General features: G+C 41.8%; 1 protein-coding gene across 3 annotated transcripts in view; it reads right to left on the minus strand.

The window, feature by feature from the left end:
• Positions 1–18,657, minus strand: part of fam135b (family with sequence similarity 135 member B) — a 401,595-nt gene that overhangs the window by 263,236 nt on the left and 119,702 nt on the right. For all 3 annotated transcript variants that reach the window (XM_080194586.1, XM_080194584.1, XM_080194585.1), the window contains one exon: positions 5,735–5,831. In XM_080194586.1, the coding sequence (XP_080050712.1) occupies positions 5,735–5,811 (77 nt within the window). In that variant the 5' untranslated portion in view covers positions 5,812–5,831. The remainder of the gene's footprint in view (positions 1–5,734; positions 5,832–18,657) is intronic.

Consider the following 18,657-nt stretch of genomic DNA (forward strand, 5'->3'; position numbering starts at 1 on the left):
AAATCGATCATTAAGGAGAGAGTGAATAAACACCTGTAAAATTCTGAGCTAATCAGAGGAAGTAAACACAGATTTTTAAAGGGTAGGTCATGTTCGCAAACGTGATTTTAAGTTTTTGAAGATGTCATTGAAGTACCGAACAGCAACATGTCTACATACTCTATGTATACGGATTTCCAGAAGACAGCTGAGAAAGTCCTTCAGTTCAGAGTGATAGCTAAAGGTGCAGCTCAACGAACTGAAGACAAATTATTGACCTGAAATGGGCTGTGACAGCAGACAAAGAGTAGGGATAATGGCTAAGATTGACAGCATGTGACTCATTGAATCCTGTGGCTCTGATTACTCCCTGCATGTGTTAACGATGTAGATGGTGGGATAGAAAGCATCACATCCAACCTTTGCATTGACATAATGCTTTGTAAGCAGTGTCAGTGAAAGCATAAATTATAAAGATATTAATAGATTAAGCGACTGGGAAAAGCTGTAGCAAATAGATTTCAATGTAGGTAAAAGTGTTGTCATCCACTATAGCCCTAAAAAAAGAACAGGGAACATTTGAAATGGGTGGAAAGTCAGGAACAGCGGAATTTATTCGGGGGAAAGATGTGTAAAGATCATTAAAATGTTATGAACATGTGCAGAAAATAAGATACAGGATTTTTGGAATACTGGCCTTTATACCAAGAGGAGTATAGCTATAGAAAGCTGGAATACTTTAAGCAAATTTGGACCATCACTCCTGATGAAGGATATGTTGGCCTTGGAGGGACTGCAGGAATAAATTTACTGGAGTTACAATTTAACCCTTCGAGTTGAAGTATGAGAAGAGATTACAACCAGGACTACATTCCTAGAATTAAGAGGGTTCAGAGACAAATCGCTGGAAATTTTCAAGATATTAAGGGGCTAGAATAATTATCAAGAAAAATTATGCTCAGTGGTTGACGGAGCTTAAGACTAGACAGCATAGTTTAAATATTAGAAACAGACATCTCAGGAGAGAAATCAAGAAACATGCCTTGAGAAAGGTGGCATTAGTTTGGAATTATCTTCCGCAAACAGCAATTGAAAGTAGATTAATTGTTCATTTTAACTCTGTGATTGATAGATATTTTTAACCTAATGTAATAAGGAATATGGAGAAAATGCGAGTATTTCAGAGTAAGTTCAAAGATCAGCTATGATCTCACTGAATAATGAAATAGGCTCAAGGGACTAAAATGTTCCTATGTTTTAACAACTACAATCTAGACATTATGAATAAAATTTAGCAGATAAATATTCAATGTGTTCATAAGTTCTGACTAGTAGTTTAATGCAGCTATTAAAACACATTTATTTTAAATTGATTAATATCTCCACCGAAGTAGTGGACAGTTGTTTGTCACATAAACATATCATGCATCATTGGGTTTAATAATTCAAGCATGATCCAATTTCGAAACAAAGTGCTTTCCCTTACGTTTAGGATATAAATGATGTCAATGGGGAAAGATGTTGTTGCAATTGTACAGGGTTTTGGTGAGGCCTCACATGCAATAATTTATAGTTTTTTCCCCTAATCTTAAAAAGGATACAGTAACACTGGGGGCAGTTGGAAGGAGATTCACCAGGCTAATTCCTGGGATGAGAAGGATGTAAACACAGTAAGAAGTCTCACAAGAGGAGGTTTACTAGGCTGATACCGGAGTTGAGGGGGTTGAACTATGAGGAGAGGCTGAATAAACTAGGCTTGTACTCGCTAGAGTTTAGAAGAATGAGGGGAGATCTCATTGAGACATATAAGATGATGAATGGGATGGACAGTATAGAGGTGGAGAGGCTCTTCCCGCTCAGAAAGGACAGTAGGACTAGAGGGCACAGCCTCAAGATAAAGGGGGGGCGGTTTAGAACGGAGTTGAGGAGGAACTTCTTCACTCAAAGGGTGGTGAATCTCTGGAATTCTCTGCCCGTTGAAGTGGTGGAGGCTGCCTCGCTAAATATTTTTAAGACGCGGGTTGATGGGTTTTTGATAAGCGAGGGGATTAAAGGTTATGGGGAGAGGGCGGGAATGTGGAACTGAGACACGACAGATCAGCCATGATCTTATTGAATGGCGGGGCAGGCTCGAGGGGCTAGATGGCCTACTCCTGCTCCTATTTCTTATGTTCTTACAACACCAAGTAAAAGTCCAACAGGTTTATTTGGTAGCAAATGCCAGTAGCTTTCAGAGTGCTGCTCCTTCCATCAGGTGAGTGACGAAGGAGCAGCGCTCACTCACTCACTTCGTCAGGCTCATTCATCTGACAAAGGAGCAGCGTTCCGAAAGCTAGTGGCGTTTGCTATCAAATAAACCTGTTAGACTTTAACCTGGTGTCGTGAGACTTCTTACTGTGTTTACCCCAGTCCAATGCCGGCATCTCCACATCATGAGAAGGATGGCCCATCAAGAGACTAAATAGTCTGGGTCTGTGTTCCTTGGAGTTCAGAAGAGCGAGGGGGTAACCCTATTCGAACATATATGATCCCGAGGGGGCTTGACAGGGTAGATGGTGAGTGGGAGAGTCTCGAAAAAGGGGACATAGCTACAAGATAAAGGGCTGATCATTTAAACTGAGGTAGAAATTTCTTCTGACAGAAGGTAGTGAATCTCTGGAATTCTCTGCCGAAAAGGAAAGGAGGTTGGATTATTAGAAGTATTTAGAGGGGAGTTGGATAAATAATTAATTGATCAAAAAATACAAGGCTATGGGGAAATGGCACAAAAAAAGGAGTTGAGGCCAGCATAGATTAGCCATGATTGCATTGAATTGTGGGGCTTGGTGGCTGATTCCTGCTTCTATTTTTTGTATTCTTATGTGAAATACAGTCCCATGTTTACATTCTATTAAGCAGAGATATAAGAACATTAGAAAACATGAAATTATGAAAGAACTTTTGCTTCATCAAGCCTACCGTCCAATGTATAAACCACTACATAAACTCTTTGGCACATTTTGATTGATGAAGGTAAATTCTAAATCAACATTTCTCAAGATAAATTAAACAAATTTCAATAATATGAACCCATTGTTACATTTCTACTATTAAATATTGGCTAACTGCCCTCAGACAACTGCAAACCCTTAATTAAGGGTTTTTCCTTCAACTTATTTTCAAGAATCAGGGTAACATTGGCCAAATTTCATGTACTTTTGAACCCTTGTTTGTCTGATGATGTGTGTGCTGGTCAGTGGCTTTCAGGTCACTTCAGGGCACATTCAGCCTGACTGCCAACTGCCAACACCTCCACTGTTCCCCTCACAACCCATGAGCAACTAAGGAATGTCGACTCAAGTCTACTACAAAGAAAACCAGCAAAAAGAGGCATATTCTCTTCCTTGAAAGGCTATAGGAAACCAGACATGGATATATGGCAATCCACAGCTTTCAGGTGTTTTTTTTTCCCCAATTGCTGCCACTGGCATAATATGGTAGCGGTCTCACAGAAAAAGAATGTCCACTTGATCACAGTGCTAAATAGTGAATCAAATTGACCAGATCAAAACACTGTCTCAACAATCTTCTCATTGCACTGCCAGTTCATCCATCCAAGCACTTCATATCTCAAATTGGCTTCTTTCCAGAATTAAATGCTGATGTGAGCGGCAATTGAATTGGCAAAGGGGGAGGAAAATGCAAAGCATGATGTACCTGAGAGTTGATAGATACATTCATTATTGTCATCATGCTCACTCTCTCTCCTCTTATCCCAGTATCAAATCAAATGGGTAAGCAAGAGATCCTCATCATAAAGATAAATAAAGAACATTTACAAGCAATAGTAAACACAGTAGGAATAGAAAAATGAACAGGTACAATTCTATGTATTTGGAAGTAAATTCCTGATGTTTAAAGTTTATTTATTGGTGTCACAAGTAGACTTACGTTAACACCTCAATGAAGTTACTGTGGAAATCCTCTAATCGCCACACTCCGGCGCCTGTTCGGGTACACCAAGGGAGAATTTTGCATGGTCAATGCACCTAACCAGTACGTCCCTCAGACTGTGGAAGGAAACCGGAGCACCCGGAGGAAATCCACGCAGACATGGAAATGTTAGTTGTAGTTCATTCATAATGTCCTTATCTTTGATTTGATTATTGTCACATGCATTAACATACAGTGAAAAGTATTGTTTCTTGCATGCTATACGGACAAAACATACTGTTCATAGAGAAGGAAACAAGAGAGTGCAGAATGTAGTCTTAAATTTTTGGCTAGGTGCAGAAAAAGATCAACTTAATGGAAGGTAAGTCCATTCAAAAGTCTGAAAGCAGCAGGAAAGAAGCTGTTCTTGAGTCGGTTGGTATGTGACCTCAGACTTTTGTATCATTTTCCCGAAGAAAGAAGATGGAAGAGAGAACATCCAAGATGTGTGGGATCTTAATTATGATGGCTGCTTTGCCGAGGCAGTGGGAAGTGTAGACAGAATCAACGGATGGGAGACTGGTTTGTGCAATACATTGGGCTACATTCACGACGTTTCCTGGCAGCTGCCATTTTCCATATAAAATACTTTGCATTCAATAACAGGTCAACAGCTCTTTTTAATGTCATGTTTGACAAAGTTGAAGGGCTGCTTTAAAGGAACCTTTTTTTTATATAAGGTGCAAGAATCAGATCTAAAAATTGTCTCTCACTGACACGCAGGGCTAGATTAATGAATGAGATTTGAGGGAATTAAAATTTCATCCTCAGTATAAGCCTAAACCACCCACTCTTGGATTAAATACTGCCTAAACAACACACCTTAAACATAATATGCAATCTCAGAAGAGCATAGGTGTTCTAAATTTCAAGGAATGCGATCGAAGTTCTGCTTCCTTCAGCCTATGTGCACTTCCAATAGGGGTTGTCTGCCAACTAGAACACTGGAAGAAACCCACATAGACACAGGGAGAACTTGCAAACATCACACATACAGTCACCCAAGATCAAAATGAAACTCAGGTCCCTGACACAGTGAAACAGCAGTGCAAATTACTTTGCTACCATGCCATCCCAATGGATTCTATGAATGGATTCTATGGAGACATCAAACAGTTGCTGGCAGTATAGGAAAATCAGAAATATCATGGCATTTATAATGGTCAAAGTTGTTCCTTCTCATGGCTGAACCAACCCAATTAAAATACAAATGGTGATACCACAGATCATCTGAAATTGTTTTTCATCTGTACAACTTACCAGATTATATCAATGTTCACCAGATGCTTATATACTGTAAGTGATTGAAATCCATTTATGCTTTCAGGAAGTGTTTGATTGATGATAACCAAATTGACAAGGAAGAAAATGCAAGCATTGGAGAACATGTTTTAAAAAAATTTTGGGGGAAGGCCCTGACTAAAGTTTTCAATTTGGTTGCAATGGCAAAATCTGATTTGCTTAACATTGTTTCATTTAAAGTTCTACTTTTCAGGAATTCAGTCACAATGTTAAGAGGAATTTACAAACTATCCATTTCTGATCACAAGGGGATCCAACCATTACACCTATGGATTATAACACTGCATTACCAGACAATGAGTCGTAAGGATACCAAGTTGAATGCAAGATCACCTGCGGAAAAGGCCAGGATCATTGAACTCCACAACATGTATGTCATTATTTACGAACAGTATATTCAGCATCCAACTGATGTGCCTTTCTCATGGCAAATAACACAAAACTATCATAAACATGGGAATGCAGCATTTAAAATTCTCACCCTCGCTGAAAGAGGTCAACATTGTAGAACTTGTGCAGTTCGACTGAAAACTCAACAGTTCCTTGTACTTCAGACATGATCTGTCCCCGTGCATCACCTGGAATTAAAGAAACCAAAGAGCAAGTTACATCACAATCAGGAATTGTTTTGGTAACATTAGAAAATGGTGTACTTAATAAACCTGAAGGCGTTCCTTATATTACCTTATTCTATTTTACCACCGTAATCCTATCTGTATTAATTCTCTAATTTTTGCTCAGAGCACACTATGACATTTTCTTCCTTTATGGTGTGGGAACTAGTAGACTTTCTACACCTCAAGGAAATAGCCGTCCTTCTTGGGTGAGGTCAGATGGAGAGGATCAGCACAATACATTCTGCAATAGGAAGCTTTGTGGTGAAACAAGCCATCAGTCAATGTCCACACACAAGCACTTTCTAATATGGATCGTTGATCAGGAGCAGAAAGCCTGGTTGGTTTTCCACATCTCCTTTACTTGCTCAGAGAAGTAATACATATTGAACATAGATCAGCTAATTCAGCACAGGCTCAGATCACAACTATCACATTCCTGGCTCAAGTGAATCTTCAGAAAGTGTATTTACCAACTTAGTGCTGCTTTTCATTAAATTACTTCAACATGCATTTTATAAACTAGGGTGGCACGGTGGCACAGTAGTGGGTGGCACAGTGGCAAGCACTGCTGCCTCACAGCACCATGGGCCCAGATTCAATTCCAGCCTCAGGTAACTGTCCGTGTGGAGTTTGTATGTTCGCTGTGCGTCTGCAGGGTTTCTTCCAGATACCCCGGTTACCTCCCACATTCCAAAGATGTGTGGGTTGGGGTGAATGGCCATGGTAAATTGCTCCTGACAGTCAGGGGGACTAGCAGAGTAAATGCATGGGGTTTTGGGGATAGGGCCTGGGTAGGATTGTTATTGATGCAGGCTCATTGGGCCGAATGGCCTCTTTCCACACTGTAGGGATTCTATGGCTCTACACTGATTCTAATGGTTGTAAACATTTCTGCTGTTGTATCAAACATATCATTTTTTGACAGGGCACAGGTTGTACATCAGATTCTGCATCAGTAACTGAATTGATTTCTTAATGTATACGAAGATGGAAAGCTAGACGCACAATTTTATCATACCACTACTGGGAAGCAGCTTTCAATTGCTTTCTATTGTAATTGATAAAATGTTCCATGACACAAACGGTCACACTGGATGCATGGGCCCCTTGGACCATAAGCAAACTCTTTCAGATGACAGTTGCAAGCCATTACCAAAACAGACACTTCTATTTTTTCATTATCTTGAAGACATATCTTAGGGCTGCTGCTAGCGAGTTAGCTGGTCCAAATCGGAGCAGAGCACCAAGCTCCATTCAGAAGCACAATATGCAGTCACACATCCCAGTTTCAAGTAAGGCTTAGACATCCAGCTTTTGGCATGGTTACATTTCATCTGATCTTACTCAAATTCTAAGCCAGTACCATTGGGTTGCCACCTCTGATAGCATTCTTGCAAGTTTCAATATGTGACACCCTGACTACACAACATCTGGCCTTGCGATGTCTGGTCACATGCTATCTGGTCCTGAGCTCTCTGCATTAGAGATGTTGAGCGAGTTTCTCTGGCCTCCTTGCCAGCAGGGTGGGGGGGGGGGGGGTGGCACGTTGTTTGCTAGTGGCAGGATTCTCTGATCCTGCCGCTGTCGACACTAATTCCCACTGACATCATCCCATGCCAGCAGGAAACCCACGGGCAGAGGTGCGCTCCCAGCAGGACTGGAGAATCCCTCTGGCATGATCAGACAGAGAATTCTGGCTATTGAATCTCCTGTAGTTGATTACCTCTGCTTGTGCTTTTGCACTAGGAGTTAGGAGAACCAGAGACCAACTGATAGGAAACAACAGCCTACAGGTATTATCGCTGGACTATTAATCCAGAAACCCAGCTGATGTTTTATGGACCAAGGTTCTAATCCCGCCATGGCAGATGGTGGAATTTGGATTCAATAAAAAAAGTCTGGGATTACGAATCTATTGATGACCGTGAAGCCATTGTTGATTGTCAGAAAAGCCCATCTGGTTCACTAATGTCCTTTCAGGATGGAAATCTGCCACCCTTACCTGACCTGGCCTACACATGACTCCACAGCCCCTCAGTCCCCCTCCCCCTCAGTCGAATCGATGCCCCACTTGGACCTCTACTCACTGCGAGTCTTCATCCATCCCCTTCCAGTAAAGGGGCATCCTTTTGAACTTCTCGTTCTTGAGCTTTTCATCCAGGCCTGTCCGGGTCCAGTTTCTCTCTCCTCAGTCTTCCCTCTGTCTGACTTTGCTTGCCTTCTTCATTTTCCCCTCTGCCTGCCTTTGCAAGCCCTCACCATTCCCCCACCTCCACCTTGCAGAGCCCTTCTCCCACAATGCCATCTTGTGTTTGCTCCTTTCACAGCCCTCCTCCAAATTGTCCCTCTTGTTTTCATGAGGTCACCCCCACACCCGGCCTCACCTCACACACCACCTCCAGTTGGAACTTCACACCTTTGTTACAATGGCTGCATGAATCCCGCAGCACAAAGATGGTGGGCAATGTGCTGGAGAAAGTATGTGGAGAAGTGCAGCAAAGTCTCTGGTGAACTGAGGACCGCCTTGTGATTGATTCTAATGGTTGTAAACATTTCTGCTGTTGTATCAAACGTATCATTTTTTGACAGGGCACAGGTCGTACATCAGATTCTGCATCGGTAACTGAATTGATTTCTTAATGTATACGAAGATGGAAAGCTAGACGCACAATTTTATCATACCACTACTGGGAAGCAGCTTTCAATTGCTTTCTATTGTAGTTGATAAAATGTTCCATGACACAAATGGTCACACTGCATGTTCTTATGTTCACTCTTTAACAATGGGGTTTGACACTGATGAAGTTCCCCGCTGGTGTGGTGGAAGGCTGAAAATCCTGACGGGATGCCAGTGAGCAGCTGTCTTCATGAGCATTCATTAATGCAAATTAATGCAAACAAGGTTTGCAGCACCTGCCGGCGGGTTGACCAACCCACCACTGGGAGAACTGCAATGTGAATTTACATGGTTATACCATAACTCTGGTGTGGCTGGGCCTGATATAGCCAGCCACCAACAAGGCAGGCTCCAGAGATTGAAGTTCCATTTTTAAAGGCTGCCTTTTGTAGATACGGTGCACTCTCGATGGGCCAGATGGCCTTTTTCTGCACTATAATGATTCAATGGAAATATTTAAGTATATGGTAGTCAGGTCCATGCTCTTTCTGGGCACGAACATGATTATGTTGCTGGCATGATCTCATATCAAGATCTGTTGGTTATGAATTAAATTACAGTATTGCAGCCCAATTCTGCCACCATCTCCTTGGTAAACTGGAAGCAATGAACAGAGTTCAGTGGACAAATCTAAAGAAGTGCTCCTCTGCCTAAATTTCCAGCTGGAAAACCAGCAACAAACAAATGCAGTCTACGCAGGGTGCAACCTCACCGATCTTACATCCCACTGTTGCTTCTCCTCCTCTTCCTGCAGGCAATGAGTAGAGCCGGGTTCCCATGAGAAATCCATTGTCCCCAATTTTCAAAGGCAAACACAAAATATGGCAATGTCGGAACAGTGGCAGTGGACGTTTACATATATAAGAAAAGGCAAATGCACAAAATTACTTGCAAAGATCCTTCGCAAATAGTGCTCTGTGTTCCCCCTTGGGTCATCATTTCCACATCCAATTGGGGTGGCACGGTGGCACAGCGGTTGGCATTGCTGCTTCACATCACGAGGGACCCATGTAAGATTCCCGGCTTGGGTCACTGTCCGTGTGGAGTTTGCACATTCTCCCTGTGTCTGTGTGGATTTCCTCCGGGTGCTCCGGTTTCCTCCCACAATCCAAAAGAAGTACTGATTCGGTGCACTGGCCAATCAAAGTTCTCCCCCAGTGTGACTGAACAGGAGTCGGAGTGTGGCAATTTTTGGGGATTTTCACAGTAACTTCAGTGCAGTGTTAATGTAAGCCTACTTGTGACAATCTAAGTAAACTTAAACAACAGCTACCTGACAATCTGGTAGCACGTTTTCCATAGTGATTTGCTATACTTTGCAAGAGTATCAGAGATTAACATGGAACTATTACTTCTACTGCCCCATAATATTTGTAAGGTGCCAACTGTTTCCAGGAGAAGCTTACTGCACCCATCATAATAACTTACTGAAATAAGCATTATGCATCTTATCGGGAGAAATCAGCCATAAATGATCTATGTTCATATTTGCATGTCATTCAAATCATAAACTGATCAGAGAACAGGCGGAGGCTATTCCGCTCTCTGCAAGAGCAATTTAGCTGGTCCCATTCCCCTCCCTTTTCTGCATACGTTTTTTATCTTCAGGTACTTATCGTATTCCCCATTGAAAACTATCATCGAATCTGTCTCCAAGTCCCAACTGAAATCTTATCAGGGATGACAGGAGTAGAAATGCTGAAGAAATGTGTCCTAGCCCCAACAACTACACCAAAAATGTCAACGTATCATACAGCTGACCTGTATGATCTAGATCTAATTCAGCCTGAGGGTTAGGATTTCCTTTTAGGGTGAGGGTTTCCTCTCACAGTCCAAAGATGTGCGGGTTAAGTTGATTGGCCATGCTAAAAATTGCCTCTCAGTGTCCTGAGATGTGTAGGTTAGAGGGATTAGTGGGTAAATGGGTAGAAATATGGGGTCAGGGCCTAGGTGGGATTGTGGTCTGTGCAGACTCGATGGGCTAGGTGGCCTCTTTCTGCATTGTATGGTTTCTATGATTCTAAAGGACATCTGTGAACCAGGTGGGTTCACAGAGATGTCGCCTCTTTGCCCACTTTGCTTGGTTTACATCTTCCCTTTTGTTTTGCAATCTCCCAATATTATCTGCATGCAAGAAAAAGGTCTTTTCCGCACAATATTCCATGGACTGCTGATGGTTGGAAGCACAATAGACAGTCAGAGGAAGTCTTTCAAGTGAAACCTAAAGTGAAGTCTTAAAGAATGCAACAAACTCACCAACCTTTGCCACCTAGAATTTCAAAGACAGTAGATACACTGGAACACTACAACCATCAAGTGCCCCTCCAAACCACCCTGATTTGGAACGATAGTGTCATTCCTCTGTTATCGCTGTATCAAAATCCTGGAGGGGATTCCTAAAACACATGGACTGCAGTAGTTTAAGACATCAGCACACCACCACCACCTTCTCTAGAGCAATTAGGGATGAGCAGCAAATGCGAGTCTAGCCAGCAAAAACTTTAAAAGCTGATAAATTTCAGTCATATCTCGCACACTATAGACACCTGTTTTGAAGTTGAGTTTAACATTAATCAACAATTGAGAAATGTCCACTTGCATTAGTAAATCAAATATCATGATGCAATCTCTGTGCATGTCCTGAACAATCGGCTAATTGTCTTTCCAGGGTTAGAAAGAAAAGTTTGAGGAAATCTAGGAAGTGTGGGTGGGGTACAGGGGACCTAATATGGAACTGATATAAAACTGTGGACAAAGAGAATGCACACACACACACACACACACATGCACACACGTACACATACACACTGTGCTGCATCATGCAGATTCATTTATCTTAAGTAATCTTAAATAAACCATGTGGGCTAGAAAAGGCATAAGAACACAAGAACTAGGAGCAGGAGTAGGTCATTTGGCCCCTCGAGCCTGCCCCGCCATTCATTAAAATTATGGCTGATCTTTTCGTGGACTCAACTCCACTTAACCGCCCGTTCACTTTGACCCTTAATTCCTTGACTGATCAAAAATTTATCTATTCTTGCCTTAAAAACAGGTAAGTTCAACTGCTTCACTGGGCAGGGAATTCCACAGATTCACCGTTTCAGTGAAGAAGTTCCTCCTCAACTCAGTCCTAAATCTGCTCCCTCTTATTTTGAGGCCATGCCCCCTAGTTCTAGTTTCACCTGCCAGTGGAAACAACTTCCCTGCTTCTATTTTATCTATTCCCTTCAAAATCTTATATGTTTCTACTTCTATCATTCTTCTGAATTCCAAAGAGGATAGCCCCAGTTTACTTCATCTCTCCTCATTAGCCAACTCTCTCAACTCCGGAATCAACCTAGTGAATCTCCTCTGTACTCCCTCCAATGCCAGTATATCCTTCCTCAAGTAAGGAGACCAAAACTGTACACAGTACTCCGCGGTGCCTCACCAGCACCTTATTCAGCAACAGCATAACCTCCCTGTTTTTAAACTCCATCCCTCGAGCAATGAAGGACAAAATTCCCTTTGTCTTCTTAATTACTTGTTACACCTGCAAACCAACTTTTTATGATTCATGCGTGAGGACACCTAAGTCCCTCCGCAAAGCAGCATGCTGCAATTTTTTACCATTTAAACAATAGTCCGTTTTGTTGTTATTCCTACCAAAATGGAAGACCTCACATTTATCAACATTGTACTCCATCTGCCAGACCCTCGCCCACTCACTTAGACTATCTTTATCCCTTTGCAGGCTTTCAGCGTCCTCTGCACACTTTGCTTTTCCACCAATCTTAGTGTCATCTGCGAATTTTGACACACTACACCAGGTCCCCAACTCCAAATCATCCATGTACATCGTAAACAATTATGGTCACAACACTGATCCATGAGGCCACTAGTCACTGATCGCCAACCAGAAAAACACACATTTATCCCCACCCTTTGCTTTCTGTTAGTTAACTAATCCTCTATCCATGCTAATACATTGCCCATAACACCGTGCACCTTTATCTTATGCAGCAGCCTTTGGTGCGGCACCTTGTCAAATGCCTTCTGGAAATCCAGATACACCACATCCACAGGTTCCCCATTGTCCACTGCTTATGTAGTGTTCTCAAAGAATTCCAGCAAATTAGTCAAACATAACCTGCCCTTCATGAACACATGCTGCGTCTTCCAAATGGGACAATTTATATCCAGGAGTCTTGCTATTTCTTCCTTGATGATAGATTCAAGCATTTTCCCTACTGCAGGCGTTAAGCTAACTGGCCTATAATTGCCCACCTTTTGTCTGCTTCCTGTTTTAAACAGTGGCGTCACATTGTTGTTTTCCAATCTGTGGGAACCATTCCAGAGTCCAGCGAATTTTGTTAAATTTCCACTACTGCATTTGCTATTTCCCCCGGACCAGGACCAGAAGACTTGTCTACCTTTTGCTCCATTAGCTTGTCCAACACCACCTCTTTCGTGATAATGATAGTTTCTAGGTCCTCATTTGCTGTCGCCTTTTTGTCATCAATTTTTGGCATGTTAGTTGTGTCTTCCACTGTGAAGACCGACACAAAATACCTGTTTAATGCCGCAGCCATTTTCACATTTCCAGTTATTACATCCCTGTTCTCATCCTTTAAATGACCAATGTTTATTTTAGCCACTCTTTTTCGTTATATATTTGCAGAAACGTTTGCTTTCTGTTTTTATATTCTGAGCTAGTTTACTCTTGTAATCATCTTACTTTTCTTTTTAGCTTTTTTGTGGCTTTCTGTTGACCTTTAATTTTTTCCCAATCCTCTAGTTTCCCATTAATCTTTGCCACTTTGTATGCATTTTCTTTCAATTTGATACCCTCCTTTATTTCCTTAGATATCCATGGTTGACTATCTCTTTCTTTTCCTTATCACTTCCTTATCACTAATATATACTTTTGCTGAGCACTGTGAAAAATCACTTTGAAAATCCTCTACTGTTCCTCAATTGTCCCACCATAAAGTTTTTGCTCCCAGTCTACCTTAGTCAACTGCTCCCTCATCCCATTGTTGAAGCACAAGAAACTAGGATTGGATTTTTATTTTCTCACGCTCTATCTATGTTTTAAATTCCACCATAGTGTGGAATTTAAAATATAAATCTTCTTCCAAGAGGATCCCTAACTGCATGATCATTAATTATTCCTGTCTCATTACACAGCACTATATCTAGGATAACTTGCTCCCTCGTAGTTTCCATTACATACTGTTCAAGGAAGCTATTGTGGATATATTCTACAAACTCCTCCTCAAGGCTGCCTTGACCACCTGTTTTGAACAATCAACATGTAGATTAAAATCCCCCATAATTATTGCTATGCCAGATTTACATGCATCAATTATTTCCTTATTTATTTCTCGCCCCACCATGATGTTATTATTTGGTGGCCTACAGATTATGCCTATCAGTGGATTTTCCTCCTTACTATTTCTAATTTCCACCCAAATGGATTCAACCTTCTTTTTCTCATAGAACTTATATCATCTCTCACTATTGCCCTGATGTCATTCTTAAATGTCCGAGCTACACCACCTCCCTTACCTTCCTGTCAGCCCCTCCAAATAGTCTGATATCCTTGGATATTTAACACCCAGTCGTGACCATCCTACAACCATGTCTCTGTAATGGCCATCAAATCATACTCATTCATAATGATTTCTGCCATCGGGTCATTTACCTTGTTTCGAATGCTATGAGCATTCAAATGAAATGCCCTTATGCTAGCTTTTATACCAGCAAGCATTATTTTAAATCATGCAATTTAAGGGTAATAGTAAAAGGGTGTTAAAATGAGTTGCAGAGATGTCAGCCTCAGCATAATCCAGCTGCTTACTATGGATTGCTTTCAAATGAACCTAAATTCTGATTCAGCCAATAAAAGAAACACACTTTAGATGCATGTCAATTCAGTATACTAGAAATATCCATTAACATTATAGCTCTTGCAGTGTGTTAACATTGGAGATACATTATGTATTTAATGTTTCCAGAGGATGCTGACAGATCAATACTGCAACAGCTCCAGGACCTATTGCCCAGTCATGAATCTAAAATGAAGACCAACCATCACTGTTTGCATATGGATTTCTTACTTCACAAGTGATGGGGGTGTTAAAGAAAGACAAATTACAGTTCCAATACCAAAATCTTGGTGCTTCTGTTAAGAATGGCCCACTCCCCATGGCAGTGATAAAAGAGGGGTGGTGCTGAATGGAAGCTGGTATCTTGCCTGTCCTCTGCATTGATGAAGATGAATGGGCCAGTGAGATGCCTGGGCAGAGAGGGAAAAGTGTAATTTGTCACTGTTATTTTTCATCAATCGGTCTTAAGACTGGGGTATAAATCACATCACTGTAACACTGTGAAGTCTACACCAGGAAGATACTTTTCTTCACCACCTACAGACTTCACACACTGTAAATGTAAGTAGCAATCTCAATTCAGCAGGAAGTTGACTGGAAAGAGACTCCATTTAACAGGTAAAGATGGCAGTCAGTAGAGCCCATGTCTCTGCTGTGTTGTTTAGCTCAACATCATTACAATTAAATAAAAACTGAAAGTGTTGGAAAACTCAGCTGGTCAGGCAGCATCTGTGGAGAGAGAAACAGAGTCAACACTGAATCCAATACGACCCTTCTTCAGAACTGTAATGACTCAAGTTATTACAATTACATAGTCTATCTTTGAGGCTTTTCCCTGCCTGGTAGATTCCCTGTGAATGCAAAGCTGAAAAAATAAACCTTTATATTAAAAGCATCCCTCTCACTGAGCAGCCTTCAGGCCAATCCACTTTCAACAACCTGCTCAGAAAATTCTGCTCACATTTTGACAAATTGCACCACAGCAGTTGATCTGCAATTTCCTACAGCACGCTTGTCCAACCTTTTCTTTCCAAGGGCCACATTTAGATACTTTCCTTACTCCAGGGCTGATGAGCAAGTCTCAGAGAGATGAGGTTTGCAAAACAATAAATTGAATTTCAGAAAAAAGTTGCGTTTTTTTAAAGAATTGCCCAACAAATTTAAAGGAATGTCGTGACAGTAACGTGTTGGGTTAAGAATGAAAAAGCAATAAATATTACTGGAATGCGGCAGTGAGAGTGAATGTGAAAACCAAAACTGGGCATGGCAGACTCAAACTCAGCCCCACATAGTTACTTACTCAATCACTCACTCCCACACATATTCATCCACTCAGTTACCATCCTCTTCCTGGCCCCATCAAAATGACAAAACTTGAACCCTACTGGATCCAATGTGGCTTTGCCCTCCCCAGCCCTGACATACATGCTTCCCATATTCCTACCCTTTGCATCTTAGCACCCCAAGCTCTGGCCCCCCCATCGATTGGTTCCCTGAGCACCGGCCCTGCTATTGGTCAGCTCCCAGGTTCTGGCCTGCCACTGACTGGCTACCTGGACTTCATCACCACCAGTGACAGGCTCCCCAGGCATCAGCTCTGACCATACGCTTGCGTCCCCAGGAACCAGTCAGCCATCAATTGGCTGCCCACCTCTGGCCCCACCATTGATTGGCTCCCCAGGAACTGGCCTGCCATTGATTGGCTCCCTGGGCTCTGCCTTGACATTACTTGACAGGAAAGAAACAGTGATTGGAGCAGCAGCTTCAAGCAGAATCTTGCATTGGAACTCAACTGGTTGACTGGAATTTGGCAAACTGCTTCTGGAGGGGCTGCACTGAGGAATTTCATGACTGTAAATATTGTGCTACTGTCATAGATAGGATGTAGAGCAAGATCAGCTTAACATATGGCAAGTCCATTCAAAAGTCCAGCAACATCAGGGAAGAAACTGTTCTTGAGCTGGTTGATACTTGACCTCAGACTTTTGTATCTTTTTCCTCAAAGAAAGAAGGTGGAAGAGAGAATGTCCGGGGTGCAACGGGTCCTTGATTTTGCTGGCTGCTTTTCTGAGGCAGCAGGAAGTATAGACAGAGTCAATGGAGGGGAGGATGGTTTGCATGATGGACTGGGCTACGTTCACAACCCTTTGCAGTTTCTTGTGATCTTAGTCAGAGCAGGAGCCATACCAAGCTGTGATACAACCATAAAGAATGCTTTCTGTGGTGCATTTATAAAAATTGAAGAGAATCGTAGTGGACAAGCCAAATTTCCTTAGTCTCCTGAGAAAGTAGAGGCATTGGTGGGCTTACTTAATTATAGTGTCAGCACGGAGGAACCAGGACAGGTGATCTGGACACCTAGAAACTTGAAGCTCTCAATCAGGACTATTGGGCTTGAGTTCTAAGGAGAGGTTGGCCAGGCTAGGACTTTATTTCATGGGCATAAGAGAATGTTGGTTGACCTTGTTGAGGTGTATAAAATAATGATGGGCATAGACAGGATGAATGCACCTAGTCTTTTTTCCCAGGGAAGGGGAATTAAAAACTAGAGGGCATAGGTTTAAGGTGAGAGGGGAAAGATTTAAAAAGGACTTGAGGAACAACTTCTTCACAGTGGTGCGTATATGGAATGAGCTGCCAGATAAAGTGGTTGAAGCAGGTACAATAGCAACATTTAAAAAGCATTTAGATAAGTACATGGATGGGTAAAGATTAGAGGGATGTGGGCCAAACGCGGACAACTGGGGCTAGCTGGGGGGGGGGGCACCATGGTCAGCATAGACCGATCAGGCCAAAGGGCATGTTACGGTGCTGTACTGCTCTCCGACCTTTTATAACTTACTCATGAGGTCAATTTGCACAGGGGTCAGCATAAACAGTCACTGTTAAGCACACTATTCAACTTTAACATGATCCAAACATGAAATCCAAGTAACTGCACTTTCAGCAGCGGTCATTACATAGTTAGTGGGAGTAGAGACTCTGGTTTGATTTTCACCTTCACCCTAACCCAGTCTGGATGCTGCTAATTGTGGTGATCTTCCAGTTGTCTATTTAAGGTTATCGAATCCAACACTGCCCAAAAACTGGACCTAACCCTGTTGCTTCACATAGTTCAATTGCACATTACGTTTGCTAAACAGGAAATTACAAGCACTGGCAGGTGTACTTTGAAATTATTCAAAATAATACTATTTCATTAAAGCTCAAAAAAGCAGCAGGTTGGTGAACCATCCAGGCTTGGGAATAGAGGTGCATAATGGAATTAGTAAAGCTACTGTAATCACAGAAGGCTCATCTGAAATAAAAAACAACAAAGTGGAAAGCAGTAAGTTAAAAAAAATGTACATTGCAAAAAAGAGTGCAAAGGCAAGGAGTTTTTAAAAATTAAATGAAAAATTCAGGAAAAATAATAAGGGCCAAAATTGCAAAAGAAAAATCAGGGATTGAATGGAATTTAAGCAAATACATAAAAGAGCCAAAACTAAATTAGAGGTATGAATAGATATTTTCATTCTTCAATTTTATTTATTCATTGGCTTTGTGCATCGCTGGCTAAACCAACACGTACTGCCCATCCGTAATTGTCCTTGAGAAGGTGATGGTGAACTGCCTTCTCAAACCGTTGCAGTCAGTGTGGTGTAGGTACACCCACAGTGCTAATAAGCAAAAAGTTGCAGGATTTTGACACAGTGACATTGTGTCAAAGAACAGTGGAGGGTTTTAGATATGAGGAGGGTTGGATAAACTTGGATTGTTTTCACTGGAAAGACAGAGACTGAGGGACGACCAGATAGAAACCCACAAAATTATGAGTCATCAATAAGATGAATAGTCTGAGGCTTTTTCCCAGGGTAGAAGAATCAACTACAAGAGGGCATAGGTTTAAGGTGAGAGGTGGTAAGTTTAGGTGTGAGGTGTAGGGAAAGTTTTTCACACAGAGGGTGGGGGTGCCTGGAACTCATTAGCACTGGAGGAGGTGGAAGCAGGCACGTTAGCAACGTTCAAGGTGTATCTTGATAGACACATGAACAAGAGGCAAACAGAGGGATAGAAACCACATATCAATACAGGCTTGGTGAACCGAAGAGCCTGTTCCTGTGTTGTGTGTTTCTTTGTTTTCTTTGATACAAAATATCACTGTGAGGAATATAGAAAGGGCAGTAAGATAGTGAACAGCGAAAAACACTGGAAGATGGGAGACAGGAGGGGCTTTGATAAACACATGGAGAGTAATGGA

The sequence above is a fragment of the Carcharhinus amblyrhynchos genome, chromosome 8, assembly GCF_965287045.1.
Source record: "Carcharhinus amblyrhynchos chromosome 8, sCarAmb.v2.hapA, whole genome shotgun sequence".
NCBI classification, from domain to species: domain Eukaryota; kingdom Metazoa; phylum Chordata; class Chondrichthyes; order Carcharhiniformes; family Carcharhinidae; genus Carcharhinus; species Carcharhinus amblyrhynchos.